The 16,354-nt window shown below is 40.5% G+C and overlaps 1 protein-coding gene across 1 annotated transcript; it reads right to left on the reverse strand.

Moving 5' to 3' along the window:
* Positions 1–2,326: 2,326 nt before the first annotated feature.
* On the reverse strand, positions 2,327–4,713 carry LOC119736268. Its single transcript, XM_038210312.1, has 2 exons — positions 4,433–4,713; positions 2,327–3,846 (listed from the first exon to the last, which is right to left on the reverse strand). Exons 1-2 carry the CDS (start codon positions 4,640–4,642, stop codon positions 3,661–3,663), a joined length of 396 nt encoding a protein of 131 aa, XP_038066240.1. The 5' UTR covers positions 4,643–4,713; the 3' UTR covers positions 2,327–3,660.
* Positions 4,714–16,354: the final 11,641 nt, after the last annotated feature.

The following is a 16,354-nucleotide window of genomic DNA, read 5'->3' on the forward strand; positions in this document are numbered from 1 at the left end:
GGGTGGGGGGGGGGGGGGGGGCTCATGCCATATTTTTCATGGGGAGCGCCAATAAAATCCTAAAATCATTCACACTATAGCAAGGGCGAATCCAGAACAGAATTTGTTTTTGGGGGGCCAAAAAAAAATTTGGTCCCCAAAAAAGTGGGTCCAAAACATTACGGCGTGGGGTTCGGGGCACGCTTAAGGGCCCCGAACAATTTTGGGATTCTAGATGATCTGTGGTGCGATCTGAGGCAATTTCTGACCACTTTAACCAATTGTTTTTGAGGAAAAGATGGTGGTGTACTCATTGCCTGCCTTTATTGCGATGTCACATAAAACAAAAAAAATGGTTTCGTTTTGGGGGCCATGGTCCCCTTTGCCCCCCCCCCCCTCCTAGATCCGCCCTTGCACTATATTAACTAATGCACCCTTGTCACGGCTATTTCTTCTTTAGGGGGAGACCGTTCGCATGAACATCACAATCCTCCTTTTTGTTAATGCAATTTTTTTTGTTTACGAAATTTATTTTGGGGGGGGGCTAGACAATTTTTTGGGGGGGGTTACAGCCCCCCCCCCAGCCCCCCCCCCCCCCCCCCCGTAGAGCCGCGCCTGCTTAGCATTACTGCTGTGAAAACCGTATGCTGGTACCATCTTTACTTCAAACATTATGAAAGTCGGAACACCAAGAAATGCGATGAAGTGACAGTGATGAAGTGGCCCCATTTTGGCCTGAATCTCCAAATGAAAATTCCCGACAAACGACTGATTTAGCCTGATTGCTTCACATATCATTCACAAAATGTATTAACAATTCCAAAATGCTTGAATCTGTATAAGACACTGTACAACACGGTTGTCCTAACTTATAAGCAATTAATAAAATTAACCACTCATGCTATATTCTCGCCGTTGGTTCCCTGTATTTGCAACTAGCTGGTACCCCAAACCTTCCTTTTTTCTGGCCTCTATAAAGGCATAATGTTATTCATAGACAACTGGTATTCATACAACCGTCGCTGTGTTTCTAAATTTTACATCGTCACCGTTTGCATAATTAACCATGCACGCGCAGTGTTACAACGTGCGAGCGAATACAACTTTCATTATACATTCTTTTTAGAGCTGTCAGAACGCGTGTTCGTGGTTTCGCGCCAACACTTTTCGCGCTTTTTCTTGTCCAGACCCCGGCCATCAATTACGTCAACCCGACGGGAAGACGACGTCATCAATCACGTGATAGTCATCGTGATGATCTCAGACGGTTTGGAAGGTGAGCGACCGCAGATTGCGACACCTTTGAGATAATGAGGCCCGTTGGTAAGGAGGTCATGCCATTATCAATCACAGATGCAAATGATTATGGAATGTTTTGTGTAATGGCATGCCTGATACAAGCTACGCTTTTAAGGTTTTGCCACCTCTAGTGGCCTTTATATTTTTTTCAATACCTGTACTTACATTATGTGTTCATTTCTGTCATGAAGAGGAAATAAATGTGATTTGAATTGAATTGAATAACATATTATCATAGGATATAGGCAATTATAGGATTAACCTCTTCATTAACCAGGGGCGGATCCAGGATTTTTTTGCAGGGGGGGGGGGGTGTTTCAACAGCACAAAAGTCTGAAATGTAGATTTGTTTCTCTGGACACTTTGCCTCCGGGTGGGATAGGGCACTTGTACCGTACTTCAAATTGGGACTCTGTTCAAATCCGACTATTATTAACACTATATTTTACAACAGTGTACAAATGCCCGTTAACTTAGCTGACTCTTTCCGTATTTGGTGCGCTGACGGATGTTATTACCAGAATAATTTTTCAGGTGTCACAGCGCAGGGGGGGGGGGGGGGGGGGAGGAGGAAATTAGCATTATTTTTAATGAATTTCTACGACAATAAAGAAAAGTGTTTAACAGGCGCAGATCCGTGGGGAGAGGGGGGGGGTCATTGTTTAATATGGACAGAAAAGAACAAGTGCTACTAAACGATAGGGTCAACATTAAACAACTGTAATATGTTTTATTTCAACGCTGAAATCGTTTTACACAATGAAGGTATTTAATCGTTAACTCCTCAGTCAATGTTATTGTGACTATCGTTCTTCATGTATTCTCAAGTAAGCAAGCAGTGCCAAGTAAATCATAAACATGTAAGAAGCAAAATAATTAATTTATTGGCCAAAATGACGTTTAGTGAGCAGAGAATTGTTGGCGAATTTAATTATGCATAAACAAAACCTCACGTGATGCTGACAGTTAGCCGTCTATAAACCATTTCCACGAGGAAGCCATTTCGATCGTGTTCCATGAATCTTTTTTTTATTGATTTGATGGTGTCAAGCTTTTTTTTTTAGTGATGTGGTTTAAAACATTAATAGGGTGTTTATCACACACGTTTTAATTATTCATTAGAGCAGACTGGTGTTAATTTGTGATTTACTTTTATTTCGTTGCTTTCATTTCTACTCACAAGTTCAAAAAATAACGAGTTCGCGTCACTTTCGATTTAATATGGCCGAGTTGGCACATGCGTGACTCAGCGTAAACGATACATGTAAGGCGCTTTCAAAATAGAACAAGTAATACACTATACTACGCTGGCAAAACAAATAAATGGAGAAAATCAGACAACTGTTATATTGTCAAGAACTATTATGTTTTACCAGTTTCTGGCATGGCACAATTATTATATATGCAGGCCTATATTCTTGTCTACAGTTCGTAACACTATTATATCGAGTTTTCCAACATCCATGGATTTACAATTGAAACAAAATGCCAAACTCTGAAAACATATTATCATGAACTACATGTTACTTTTGTACCATAGGCATCCTGGTCCTAACAAAAACATCTTGAGTTTTGAAGGCCTCACTTTTTTTTTGGGGGGGGGGAGGACTCAAAATCAATTATTTTGTTTATGTTCTTCTAATTTTGTAATATGAGATGTCAGAGTTCGGAGAATGTCCGTTTACTTTGGCAATAAACACTGAAACGTTTGTTGAGCAGCAACAAGAAACAAGGCGAAGCCATGACGAAGTGCAGTTATATGCAAAGCAAGATCATGAAATAAAGTTATCAAGACATATGTCAAAAGGTCCATTTCAATTAGCATCATCTTGAAATTAAAGTAAGCATTAGAAATCATATTAGTCTTTCCTACTTAATGATTATTGATTTTAATACATGTAATAAAAAGGGTCCATACAGGAAAGCTTCAAAGGCCATGAAATTTCTTCCAAATCATGAAAAAAAATCTGTGAGTTTTTTAAAGGTCGTTAAATTGGAGCATGCAATTATCACTTGAAATCTTTTATTGGCTATCGTCAATATAGTAAACATTTTTTTAATGTTTTTGTGAATTATTTAAACTTTGTTCTATGCTCTGCAATTTTCCACTCTGATTATGCATAAGGGATCTATGTTTAGCGATATAACAGACTTAAAAAAAACCACAAGATTTCTATCTCCAAACTCAAGGTCCAAGACGTTTGAGATCGATAATGGACTATCGCTGCATGCACGAATGATTATCATATTAGTGCGCCCTCCTGTGACGATTTTGACGATTCTATTTTCAAATATGTCGATTGCAGGCGGACCCCGGCGAGAGGTGATCCACTATCGATTACATCGTCTGAAACCATGGTAACTGAAATGGTTGTCGTATTTTTAGACCATGGTCGCGTACGCGCTGAACTGAAAATGACCAATGAACGTTCCGGTTTTCGGGTCCATAGGTCCACCCCAGCAGACGATGTCGGCGTACATCTGTTCCCAAAGACCCCCTTTAGTCACCACTGTGTTGCTTGGTAGTTCTCTCCCGTTGCCAATAACAATGTTTTCACGATGACTCAGCTATGAATATAAAAAAAAATAGGCGAAGTAATAACCCGTATTCTACAAAAGGGTACTTTGTCACAAGATTTTCTGCTATGCTTGTTTCATTATTATACTTCTTTTTGTAGAAATTACACAGATAAAAACATGCCTCTGTTGCTATTGTCAGTATACACTTAAGGAATGTTTGTGACTGCCATTGTTAAAATACATGCACAAGGTGACATTCCATCTGTCACAATTGAAGGCCTTCGGGCCACAGTTTTTAGGTAAATTCTTTTAATTCCGGGTATATGCCCCTGGCTTTCGTCATGTTCGTTTTTGTTTTCTTGGTTTTTGGTTTTCTCTATATGTGAATGTTTGTTGTTTGTGTTTTTAATGCCGAATAAATAATAATAATAATAATAATAAATTAAACAACCTTGTCCCCAGTGCTAACGATATTTCCATCCTCGTTTGAAAAAGTAAGAGCATGTAGTTGTGGCGCGTACTGCTCAGCACCCTGGAGACGAGGTTGGAAATTATTAAGCTAGTGCGTGGAAACCTCCAGGTGGCGCGCTGTATCATCATGTCATATATCTGAAAGAAGTAATTGCAAGCTTACATCACACGGTAATTTGTTGCAGAGATACTGAGCCCATGCACTTTCGCCGTCCGTCCCGAACACGGTGCCGGTGATAGTGTATTGTGAACAGGTGTCCGGTTTCTTGCAGAAGTTGAAGCTGAGATGAGCCTCCTGGAGCCGCGGTAAGGCGTGAGAGGCCGTCAGTGTGATGAACTCAGTCAGGATGATGTTGTTATCAGTGTCATGCATGGGTTTCTGACCGGGGAGTCGACGGGGAAGAGGCTCGACAGCCGACTGCTTCACTGAGAGTTTTCGTGAACCTCCCTGCCGTAAAAGAACACCACAACATTGTCATGATCTCCTAATATTGCAATTACATAAATAAAACGAACAACAACGGAAACAATGGGTTTTTTTTTTATTTGTCAGCAGTGCGTTGTTGCATGTGCCGTTTTGAGCCGTCCGTTAGTACGATGAGGTATGGTGAACACCACTGGATCATGGAGGGAGCTTTTTTGGTTTTGAAATCTCCTTTGTATAATCCGAACTTACCCACTAAAAATAGCGTCGTCCTACTTTGTCCGGCAGCAATCATTTTTCCTCACCGAGCAAAGGTTAGTTACCGCGGTTCAATCAAAGACTGGACAAACTGTTTACTCTCCGACTCACGACGACTGCTTTCCTCCAAACTGCTGGTTCTCTTCGCGCCTGGTTTATTTATACGCTTTAAAGGCTGTCACGAGACATATCCCACCCCAAACTTTGGTCGATTGAAGTGTTTTGTTTTCAAGACGGATCGTTGTCCCCACCTATTTTGTAAATACGAGATAACTTAAGTGGGTCTGTCATCATAAACTAAAACTAGACAATGAAGCTAAACCATGAAGTTCATTCATTTCGCAATCCAAGCCTGGGGATTTACCGTACATGCCACATTTAGGCAATTACAAATCATCACGAGTTTCCACCTCGCCCCTCCCTCCCCCCCTCCCCCGTTGGTCCTGACGCCGCTCAATATTAACTGCGGGAGAGAATTAATTGGTAACCAGATTCTTCACAATGAGTTCAAGACTTAGTTTCACCCTTCTTGACATCAAAAAGAGCACGAAGCTGTTATAACTCAGTTTGATATCGTGATATAAATGCCCAAATATGTAGGCGAAAACGACGATGGAACCCTCGGATTTGCGAGATTTGTCCTATTATGGAAATAAGGAACATCTTGAAAAATAGAGGTTTTGGCTTAGCCCCGCCCTATTGTGTCTCTCTAGTGAACCCGCCTATAACCTGCACCCTATGATGAATGCTCTCTTCATTTTCATAGAAGGGATTGCATTATTATGGATTACATGCACCCCTATGCTGTGTCACGCTGCTTCTTCACTTGTTTACTCCGTCCCTTGAAGTGTTTGTTGACATACGATTTTATAATTAGCTGAATGGGTTGAGTGGTATCAGTGCGCATGGCTGTTGTACTATTTTAAAGTGGATTCCAGGAAACCTCTTGTGACTTTGCAAATAGGTTCGAAGTTTACTGTAGCCAAAGGGTAGTGGGTTTCTTCGCTATTCATCACAGACTCTTGCCTACTACCTACTGTGCGTTGCGCTGTACCATCTTTGCCTACTACAGTTGGGACACTGACTTTATTATACCCAGATGTAGGCCGAGTAACGTGGGTCATTTTTTTTCCAACTTTTTTTTCTTCAAATGTTTGCTAATGCTGCCGGTGACGATTCGTTTCCCTTAAAACCTTTACAAATATCCATCAGAGTTGAGCTTGAGGTGACCTCAGTAAGGCCAGATGGCTTGAGAATTCTGCACCCACTTACGATCTCGTCGACACGAAACGATTCTTTGGGAATTGTGGATATTCAAGAGAAAAATCAGAGAAAAAGGTACCGTCAAACCATACGGCGACATCGACATCGTGCATAATTATGCTGCCAGGCCGGTCATTTCTTTACACATTACAGGTTCCAGATACAAGACCGTCCCTCCCTCAGTCTGGCTTCCAGACGCACAATTACAAAATTTGTAAATACGAGATAGCTTAAGTTGGTCTGTCATCATAAACTAAAACTAGACAATGAAGCTAAACCATAAAGTTCATTCATTTCGCAATCCAAGCCTGTGGATTTACCGTATATGCCACATTTAGGCAATTACAAATCATCACGAGTTTCCACTTAATTTGTAAAGAAAATCGCACTGTACACCAATGACAAGTTAGTTATTTTAAAAAAGTTAGGCGCATACTGAAGTTTGGGAGATCATAAAAAAGCGGGCTGGGGCGGACATAAGTTGATGGTTGGAGCCAGGGGGAGCAAAATCGGTATTTTTTTTCAATTTGGGGGACATTGGTGTACTCGCCTTCCCCCCCCCCCCTCCCCCGTTGGTCCTGACGCCGCTCAATATGAACTGCGGGAGAGAATTAATTGGTAACCAGATTCTTCACAATGAGTTCAAGACTTAGTTTCACCCTTCTTGACATCAAAAAGAGCACGAAGCTGTTATAACTCAGTTTGATATCGTGATATAAATGCCCAAATATGTAGGCGAAAACGACGATGGAACCCTCGGATTTGCAAGATTTGTCCTATTATGGAAATAAGGAACATCTTGAAAAATAGAGGTTTTGGCTTAGCCCCGCCCTATTGTGTCTCTCTAGTGAACCCGCCTATAACCTGCACCCTATGATGAATGCTCTCTTCATTTTCATAGAACGGATTGCATTATTATGGATAACCTGCACCCCTATGCTGTGTCACACTGCCTCTTCACTTGTTTACAGGTGGTGTAGAGCTCGCAGTACATCCATTATGCTTTAGTTCGTTGGGGTTGTACTCTGCCATGCATACCAGTTTTGTACACACACACAGTTATGCACGTGATTTGCAACAGAGCCTGAAAGTTGAACTTTACTGGCACGCTTCCGGAACCCTCGAATAAAAATATATAGCCTGTAAAAGTCGAAGTGTTTAACATTGTATTGATTTCTTGAAAAAATCCGTCGGTAAAGGCCTCTATAAATGTTTTACTAGCACCTAAGTTAATTGAAAGTGACACATCGCATGACGTTAGCTCGGAAGCGTATTTAGGACATGACCCCAAAAATGTCCCTGCCCCCTGTAAAACTAATAAATCGAGAACTTGTTGGGAAACACAATAATTTTTTAGGGAAAACATGTTTTGCCCCCCTCAAGAAAAAAATCCTGGCGACGCCCATGGCCTGGGCGGAATAGTAATCCGCCCGGGCGAAATAGTAATCCGCCCGGGCGGAATAGTAATCCGCCCCAGTGGCGGAATAGTTACCCGCACGGGCGAAATAGTGCTTCGCAAAGGCGGAAAAGTAATCCGCCCCGGCAAAATAATAATCCGTCCGGGCAAAATAGTAGGCCAGAATTTTTTCTTCGGTCATGTCCTTAATACGCTTCTGTACGTTAAAGACAAATATCGTGCCCGATTAATGACCTTAGTAGTTGTCACACAGTCACTTTTGGTGACTCCATCGGACAAATAGAATTTAGGAAATATGCCATACACTCCTATGAAATGAATGAAAACCAACTAGACACTTCTCAATATTCTATATACAATATACAAGCAAATTTATTTACACAAAATCCCCAAGTTTCACAAAATTATAAATTCACAAGTCCAAAACCATTTCTATGACTTGACTTATTCAAATCAGGTACAGATTTCCAATAAATTCTCAATCTGCAAACTTCTTCAAATTTGGTATTTCTCAACGCTTCAATGAATTAATACTCTCAAAAACAAATCACTTCCAAATTCAACTACGAGAATTTTAAATATCAATCAATTCGCACTAATTCTCAATCTTCAAACTTCAGGTCTCAAACCATTAATCAATAACCAATCTCCAAGAACAAAATTGTCTCGAAATGTGATCAATAACCTTAAATTTCAAATTTCACTCGAGTTTCAAGATCTATACTTCTCACACTTACGAAACTCACTTAAACTTCCAGAAAATGTTCTGTCTTCAAAATCACTTCCAAAATACAGTCTCCAGACTTCTACTGACTTCAAGAGTTTCCAAATTCACCTTCAATAATAATCTCAAAATCCAATAACCTTCAACTCCAATATCTATGTGAATTAAATTTCTGTTTTCAACTTCCAGATTTCACATCAAATTTCAAGCCAAAATTTGGAATCGGTTTTCAATTCAGAAAAACCTTTTTCACATCAAAATTTTAATTTAACCTTTTTACAATCCACTGAAATCTTCAATGCCAACCGGCCTTAATCAATATTAATTTTAACCTCAATCCGCTATCGTCAACCTCGAAACTAACTCTTCTGAAAACCTTCAACTTCAGTTATATATGCCATAAACCTTCTCCTGTTTTTTTTTTTTTTTTTTTTTTTAAGTTTTACTTTTCTACAAGTATTTTCAATATCTCCGGACCTCTAGATCAGGAAATCTTAATATTTACAAAATTGTTCCCGACACATGATATGTAATCAGTCCTAAACGTTCCGGGGACGTCACAGTTTATAAGGGTAGGTGATGAAGTTGGCGATGCTAAGCTTGGTGATCCCAGTCTATATGCGCAGTGCCACACCCCGATTCCCGTCCAACAGATCAGATATAGGTGGTACGTCACTTCTAACCGGTGCGGTAGGGGAAGTACAGGTAGCTCTCGGCACAACAGAGATGGTGTTAAAGTAGCTCAACTTCATACCCCGGAATTACGTGTCATCTAAAGAATTGATATTATACCAAAATCCGATTCACTAAATTGAAACCTTATATTTTTAGTCCTAAAGAAAAACAGAATTATTTTATCTTCATGTTTTCGCAAAGTACCTTAATTTTACACTGTCTTGATGAACGATTTTGAGATTTAATACAACCACATAAAAGATAAATCAACTTGAAAATGGTCATGAATAATAAAACCAAAATTTATGTAAACTTACGGTTAGGAGTTTCTTCACTCGAATAAATCAGAGAATCTGCTTGGCACACAAGGCTGTTCAAATATTCAGCACTTTTTAGGCAATGACACACTGGATATGTTTGGCAAAGCAAAATTCAAGAGTCCTGCAAAATACTGACTCTTCGGCTATCGGTCTCTGGTCTCAACTGACTAGGCCGCACCCCAAGAAAAACTGACAAAAATTCCAAGCTCCACTAACCATGGCACTCAACAAAAGGCACATTCCAGCAACACTCATACAATCAACCATACACCACATATCTGTCCTTATAAGGTACATTCACTCAACTGAGAAAAAGAAAAGTATGTGAGAACAAGACGTGATTAAATATTCATTAGGCCTAAACTATTAGCCAATCAAGGTATTGGGGAAATAAATAGACACTTAATAAGGAACTTTATTCAGTTAAAGGAACAACATGTACAAACTTACTGGTAAAATGAGAAAATTACACATCAAAATAAGAAAATTTCAGATAAAATGTGACAGTAGTAGACCTGCACCTTCTGATGAATGCTTTCGGTCTGTTTTACGTCAAGACCAAATAATGTACTGTATAATATTGTAGTTTTGCAATTCTCTTACTGTATTTTTTTTTTGGGGGGGGGGGGGGGGTGGGGGGGTTTGGTGGGGGGGGGGTCAATTTTTGACTCTTGTCTGCTGTAAAAAGCCCGGTTCATACTCGGCGCGAAAGCGAGAGCGAACGCGAATTTGTGACGACATTTCAAGTATTCGCGCTGCGAATTCGCAAAAGTTGAACACATTTCAACTCGGACGAATTTCACAGCGAATGTTTCATGACTTCAACTTCGCTTAGCATTCGCTTTCGCATGAAGTATGAACCGGGCTTAAGGTCGTTCTTTATATACAAGTCATGTTGTTGTGCATCATAAGATGTCGGCTTTTTTATTTCCATAAGCATATGTGTGGGCTTTTGACATGTAAACTAATGCTTCTGGTAATTTGTTTTGGCGGGTTAATATGTGCATAAACATTTTTAAAGACTTTTTCATTACATTCTTATCCATATTTGTGTTTTGTTAATATACAAATTAATGTAAATGCTTCTAATTGCTTTGGGATGGTCCTTGTTTTCTTATGTTTGATGACTTTTAAAATTAATGTGACTTTGTGTCATTGTGTAATTTTAATGTTATTTGTTGCTAATTGTATTTTATGTATGCTGGCACCCATGGGAGTGGATTCCACTGAATGGGCCACCCAGTTGAAATGAGAAAAAAAGTAGATAAATAAATGCTCTCTTCATTTTCATAGAACGGCCCCCTTTATTTGCAAAATCATCGTGCCAGATAATCCGTCATGGGGCAGTTTCTTTGTACATTAACTGGCATAATTATTTCGCCATAAGAGGAGACCTCTTGCAAGTGTACAACGGTAACGTGCAGGAAATGATCGATATGAAAAGGTATTCCAAGTTATTGAAAGCGACATAAGAACATGGAGAGATCATTCATTATGGGTACACCTTGCGTACGTACGTTCCCATGGTTTTCCAACTTGATTATGACAAATGAAAAACTTTCAGTTACGATTGCCATGGAAGTTGAACAAGACAAGACAGGCCGGTATAGCAGGTCCCAGAAAGCACACAAGTTTTAGCGATTTAGATCAAGCATATTGCAGGAATCTCGTATACACAATGGGAAGATTTTAGCTAATTACGCGACGGTGTACCCTATGCACTGCCTGTCACTTCACCAGGCATTAACCAGGCTAACTCCCCAGGGGCAGTCAGTCAGTCAGTCAGTCAGTCAGTCAGTCAGCGAGATGAATGAATCATGTAGGATTGCCCTCTGGTACCAGCGAAACACACTGGTGCGCTGAATAAAGGTATGGCAGGAAAATACGGCATGTTAAATTAAACTACGCCCCGGCTTGTAAGTATTATGTGCGCAGACCTGTAAATCGACTCCCATAGACCTCAGTGATAATTACGCGTCCTTACAAATATTAAAATGCTTACAACTCTCCAAGTTGTTTGAAACACCCATCAAATTAAAGCTGTTGTCATCATCTTTCATTTTCTTTTAATTTTCAAGTGGTTATATCCTGACTTTGGGGAGAAAATTGCTTTCAAAGATAATCTCCCCTAAATGAAGTCCTGTGGCACATTGCAGTTTTGAAAAAAAAATACCTTTGCAGAATAGAGTAAATACGTAATCGCACTCCTGCTCACGGCTTCCACCCATCGTTTTTATTTTTACAAACCTTCAAGTTCATTGCCCACAAAATACTCTAATAGAAAGATATCAGGGCATACAAATCGTGTAATATCAGAGCATACAAATCACTGTTTACTCTGCCCCTTGAAGTGTTTGTTGACATACGTTTATAAAGTCACCTGAATGAGTGAAGGGTTGATTGGTATCAGTGCACATGGCTGTTGTACTATTTTTAATCGGATTCTATGAAACCTCTTCAGAATTTACAAATAGGTTCGAAGTTTACTGTAGCCAAAGGGTAGTAAGCTGTACGGTGCGTGGGTTTTGCTTGTTTCAGATGATGTTTTCCTTTCAAATTATTAAATGCAAAGAACCCCCTAATGTTGTGTCACTGTCAGCTCAGTTATTCACAGTCATCATGATCATTATCTACAGACAATGCCTTACATTACATGAGTGATCATTTCGCTGGTATCCTTCTTGTCCTAAACCACCAGAAACAAAATCCAAATGGGCAGTTCGGTATTTCAACTACGCCTTTGCATCAACATTCCGTATTAAACATGCAGACATCCAAAGTTTTGGGATTTTATTCCCGAAGCATACACTTCTACGGTTTTTTGCGATCTTATCCTCTCTTTTCTGAATATCCCATCAGCGAACAGTTCCGAAGATGTTCCGCTCCATATAACCATTTTGGCACTGTAGAAAACTTTCGGTTTGCGGCACATATCCTGCTGTCCCCGCGGTGCATCTTGGAAAAAAGTTGGCATTTTTTTGAATATGCATATCCAAACGGAACATAGTGTTTTTTGAAAGACATTTGGGGTATGGGGAGTTAGGTTGGCGTAGAGGTACTTTGCTCGCCCTCCACCGCTGTGACCCGGGTTAGAATCCCGCCCGGGCCAATATGTGGATGGGGTTTTCGGTCCCTATCTGATTCCGTGTGTTTTCCTTAGAATTTTCCTCTGGGCTTTTCCTCCCATCTTTAAAACTGTAATTTCTTCTCATTGTCTTCCCTCTACATGTTTCCTCAGGCTTGCGATCTACAGTGCTGAAAGCACTTTTGTGGAATCCTTGGTTTCATTTGAACCAGAAAGAAATACAATTAAAAAAATATAATAATTCACGATACAGCCCTTGTATAGCGTGCAGCAGCATTTTCCCAGCCCAATCGGGTTACAAGCAAGTGTCACGTAGTCATTTGATGTTTCTGTAATTGTGCCACACCAGCCGCAGCATGTAGTTTCCGCGTTTTCTCGCTATCCGTCACAGAGGCTAGCCCACTACCTACTGTGCAGTGCGCTATGCCATCTTTGCCTACTACAATGTAGATTTGATAAACTTCAGTTTAACTCCATCGGCGCAGCTGGTATAAGACTAGTAGGTTATCGGCCGGGTTACAACAAATCTAAGGGCCCTGCCACACTTCTGCGTATCCTAATTCCTTATGAGTTGCGCATTGACATTTTTTTCATACGCAGTCGTACGCACAATACGCACCTCATATGCATCTCTATCGATTTGTGTAGGTTTTATGTACGCAGATGTACGCATGGTACGACCCAGTACGCAGGATAGTTTTGGGCATGCACAAAACTACGCTGCGTACGCTGTTACGCAGGTCATAATGTATAAGTACGCAGCGCATCGGTCCCGCATCGGTCGAGTGCGTTACGAGTACGCTATGTGTTCGTGACGCACCCCGTCAGCATATGAGCCGCCTGTATTGGACGTATACATAGCGTACTTGCAGCGCAGATGCAACGCACGCTGAACGGCGAGCGGCAGAAATGCGGCTGGAATACGCTCAGAAGTGCGTCAAGCATGCGGTTGGCATAAGTCGGGTGCGTCCGGAATACCTTCTGCATGCGCACTGCATACTGACCTATTCGCAGCCCAAAAAATAATGTTGTGCACTGCATATATACGCAACTCATACGCATCTCATACGCAATGGATGCGCTGAATTCGTTACTTGTACGCTTGATGTGCGTCGCACATAAGTCAAAGTGATCAAAACATTTCGACGTTAATTGAGCGTACGGCTGCGTATTGAACATTTTTGGAACTCATAAGGAATTAGGATACGCAAAGGTGTGACAGGGGCTTAACGACCTGACCGTTCGCGCACCGTCATTCATATATGCAAGCAGCGCAATATATAGGCAGTGCATTTTTGCGGTTAGATGCAATCGCACACCGCAATGCAAATGAGAACTCATTCTTTCCATTACATTGGGAGTTCCTTTCAATACTTCAGGGACATGTTTGTAGATCTGGCAACGTTTCATCAATTGCGTATAGAAATACAGTGTATCATTGTGATATACTTGATTTATTTGAGTCTTGTTTGCCCTATAATGAATTGTGTAACGTTACACAACACAAAGTACATGTACAAAATCTCGAAGTTATGAGAAAGATCTACCCATCTCCAACTAATTTGTCGTCCATTTCTTTTCCTGTGGAATGCCGCGATAAAATTCCAATATGAATGTTTCTTGTGGTGATATCGGTTAGAAATCATTATGTCAAAACGTATAAAAAGAGAAAGGGCAACCCCGTTTAAAATGCCCATAGAAGGGTCACGGAGGGGTCCGGAAGCTCAAAGACAAAATGGCGTACTTTCGAACTCTATTCCCGCCCGCTCCGCCAACGACGCCTGACGCCCGTGCGAACATCCTACTTGTGATATGTTTCACGAATGCGCAGTATCGTCATGCACTAAAGTTGGTTGCATTAAAATCATTGCGTCCCGTCAACGGGGCTCTCAATGGACCGATCCAGTAAGCACCGCCCCATGGTATTCTGACCAATCACAGCCGTGATTTATGTCCGACATGCGTGCACAAAAGCCCGACATGCGTGCGTGCGCGTGCACGCGCGTATGATGCGCGCGACAGGAAAATGCAGTGTGGCATTGGAGAGGAGCACGTGTTAATAGACCGCTTGCAGACGCGTTCGATAATTGACGCGCTAAGGTGAGCGACGCCATGTTATGGGACAAAATGTGCGTGAATTGATATACGCCTGTCCCACAACATGGCGTCGCGCGCCTTCGCGCGTCGATTATCGAACGCGTCTGCAAGCGGTCTATTTGCCAACGTGCGCAGGTGGGGCTTACTGGATCGGTCCTTTGACCTATTGCTGGAGAATCGCGTCAACGACGCTTGTGAAATGTTGTCCAATTACATGATATACAAATGGACGCAGAACGCGCAAAATCCGAGACAAACAAAACTCAACGCACACAAGTTCCATAGGGTTGTCTAAGGGGCGTGGCTAACTTGCGAACGGCTATAGGTCAATAGTGTAAGTATAAAGCATCCTCTATTATTTGCGCACGGAGCCGATAACACAAAAAAAAGCTTTCAGCGTGTGTAATAATTTAGACCTTTGGAATATATCTGTATTAAACGCTGCCTTTGGCTGAAACCGCTCAATCAATATATAGTTTACGCTAAGGTTCCTTGCGTGCATGTAAACATGTCTCTATATAGTATCAGACGCACGTATGCAGTTCAGTGATTTTTTTGCAAGATAGATGAAGTGGTTTTTGATATGTGAAACCAATGGGTACTTCCTTCCTCGTTTCTGCACGTCATCTCATTTGCCCGAACCCCCATCTGCCGGTCTCAACCACAAACTTCCTGAAGGAAACACACACTTCGCAAAGCATACTGGTTAATGTTGACCTCCTTCGAGCCGCTAAAGCTTTTTTTTAATTCCAAATTAAGTGCGATGTTAAAACCAAGTCCAGTAGAATGTAATTAAATATCAAACTAGTTAAGCAGATGGTTTTACTTACTAAAGTCTAGCCATGACAGGTTATATCACTAAAATTTGCTGAATGATACACAATGTACAACTAGTTAACCAGATGGTTTCACTGAATAAAATCTAGTTCATTAATTTCAGACTATATCAAGCTACTTTGCAGAGTGTTACTCAATATCAAACTTGTTAATAAGCAAATGTTTTCACGAACTAAAATGTAATTAGGCAGTGGCAGACTGTATCAATCTACTTTACTTTGCAGAAAGCTACTCAGTATTAAACTAGATAAACAGATGTTTTTACTAAATAAAATCTAGTCAGCCATGGCAAACTATATCCATATACTTAGCAGAATTGTATACTCAATATCAAACGACTTAAAATCAAGCTTATATAGAAAATTGGTAAACTTATACCGTTCCTTTTACTCACAAAACTAGTCCTTCGTTAATCTAATTAATATGAGTAAAGATACACATTATTAATCTAATTGGATGAACGATTATAGTATTTTTTTTATATATATTATTTAGAGAGGCTTCAGTAGTATTTGGAAGTTATTTAAGATGATTATAAGCTATTAGTATACTATTATTAATATCGGCTATTGTAAGAATGCTCGCTCTCACTACGTTACATAAGTCATACAAGCGAGTCTTGTTTAACTTTGGGCTTCAAAAGCAAGCTCTGCAATTGATTAATTCGTCACCGACACCGTGAGCTGACACCCGGTGGTCAGCGTTGCAGAAATACAAATCGGAGAATAACGGTTTTAAAAGTTCGACACGAATTTACTCAGTAAAATTATCCATCTATCTTAGAGATTTTAGTATCACTTAACGTGAAAATGCTTAAACTACTCAATTATAAACGTTATATTGTGAAAATCTCCTTACTTTATTAGCAATTAAATGATTAAGATGGGTGTCAGTTCGTGAAAACTAAAATTTATGTGTTTTTGGAGAGTGCGCACATGCAATAGCGTTAGTGAGTGTCAGTTCGTGAAAACCACAAAATTGACGC

Source organism: Patiria miniata, unplaced genomic scaffold (genome assembly GCF_015706575.1).
Source record: "Patiria miniata isolate m_02_andy unplaced genomic scaffold, ASM1570657v1 HiC_scaffold_29, whole genome shotgun sequence".
NCBI classification, from domain to species: Eukaryota; Metazoa; Echinodermata; class Asteroidea; order Valvatida; family Asterinidae; genus Patiria; species Patiria miniata.

Excerpts from the sequence above, each read along its gene's own strand:
- LOC119736268 (XM_038210312.1), bottom strand. The coding sequence starts at position 4,642 with ATGCATGACACTGATAACAACATCATCCTGACTGAGTTCATCACACTG. Across the intron at positions 3,847-4,432 it reads GCAACAAATTACCGTGTGAT|CTGAGTCATCGTGAAAACAT; the intron begins GTAAGCTTGCAA and ends TTATATTCATAG.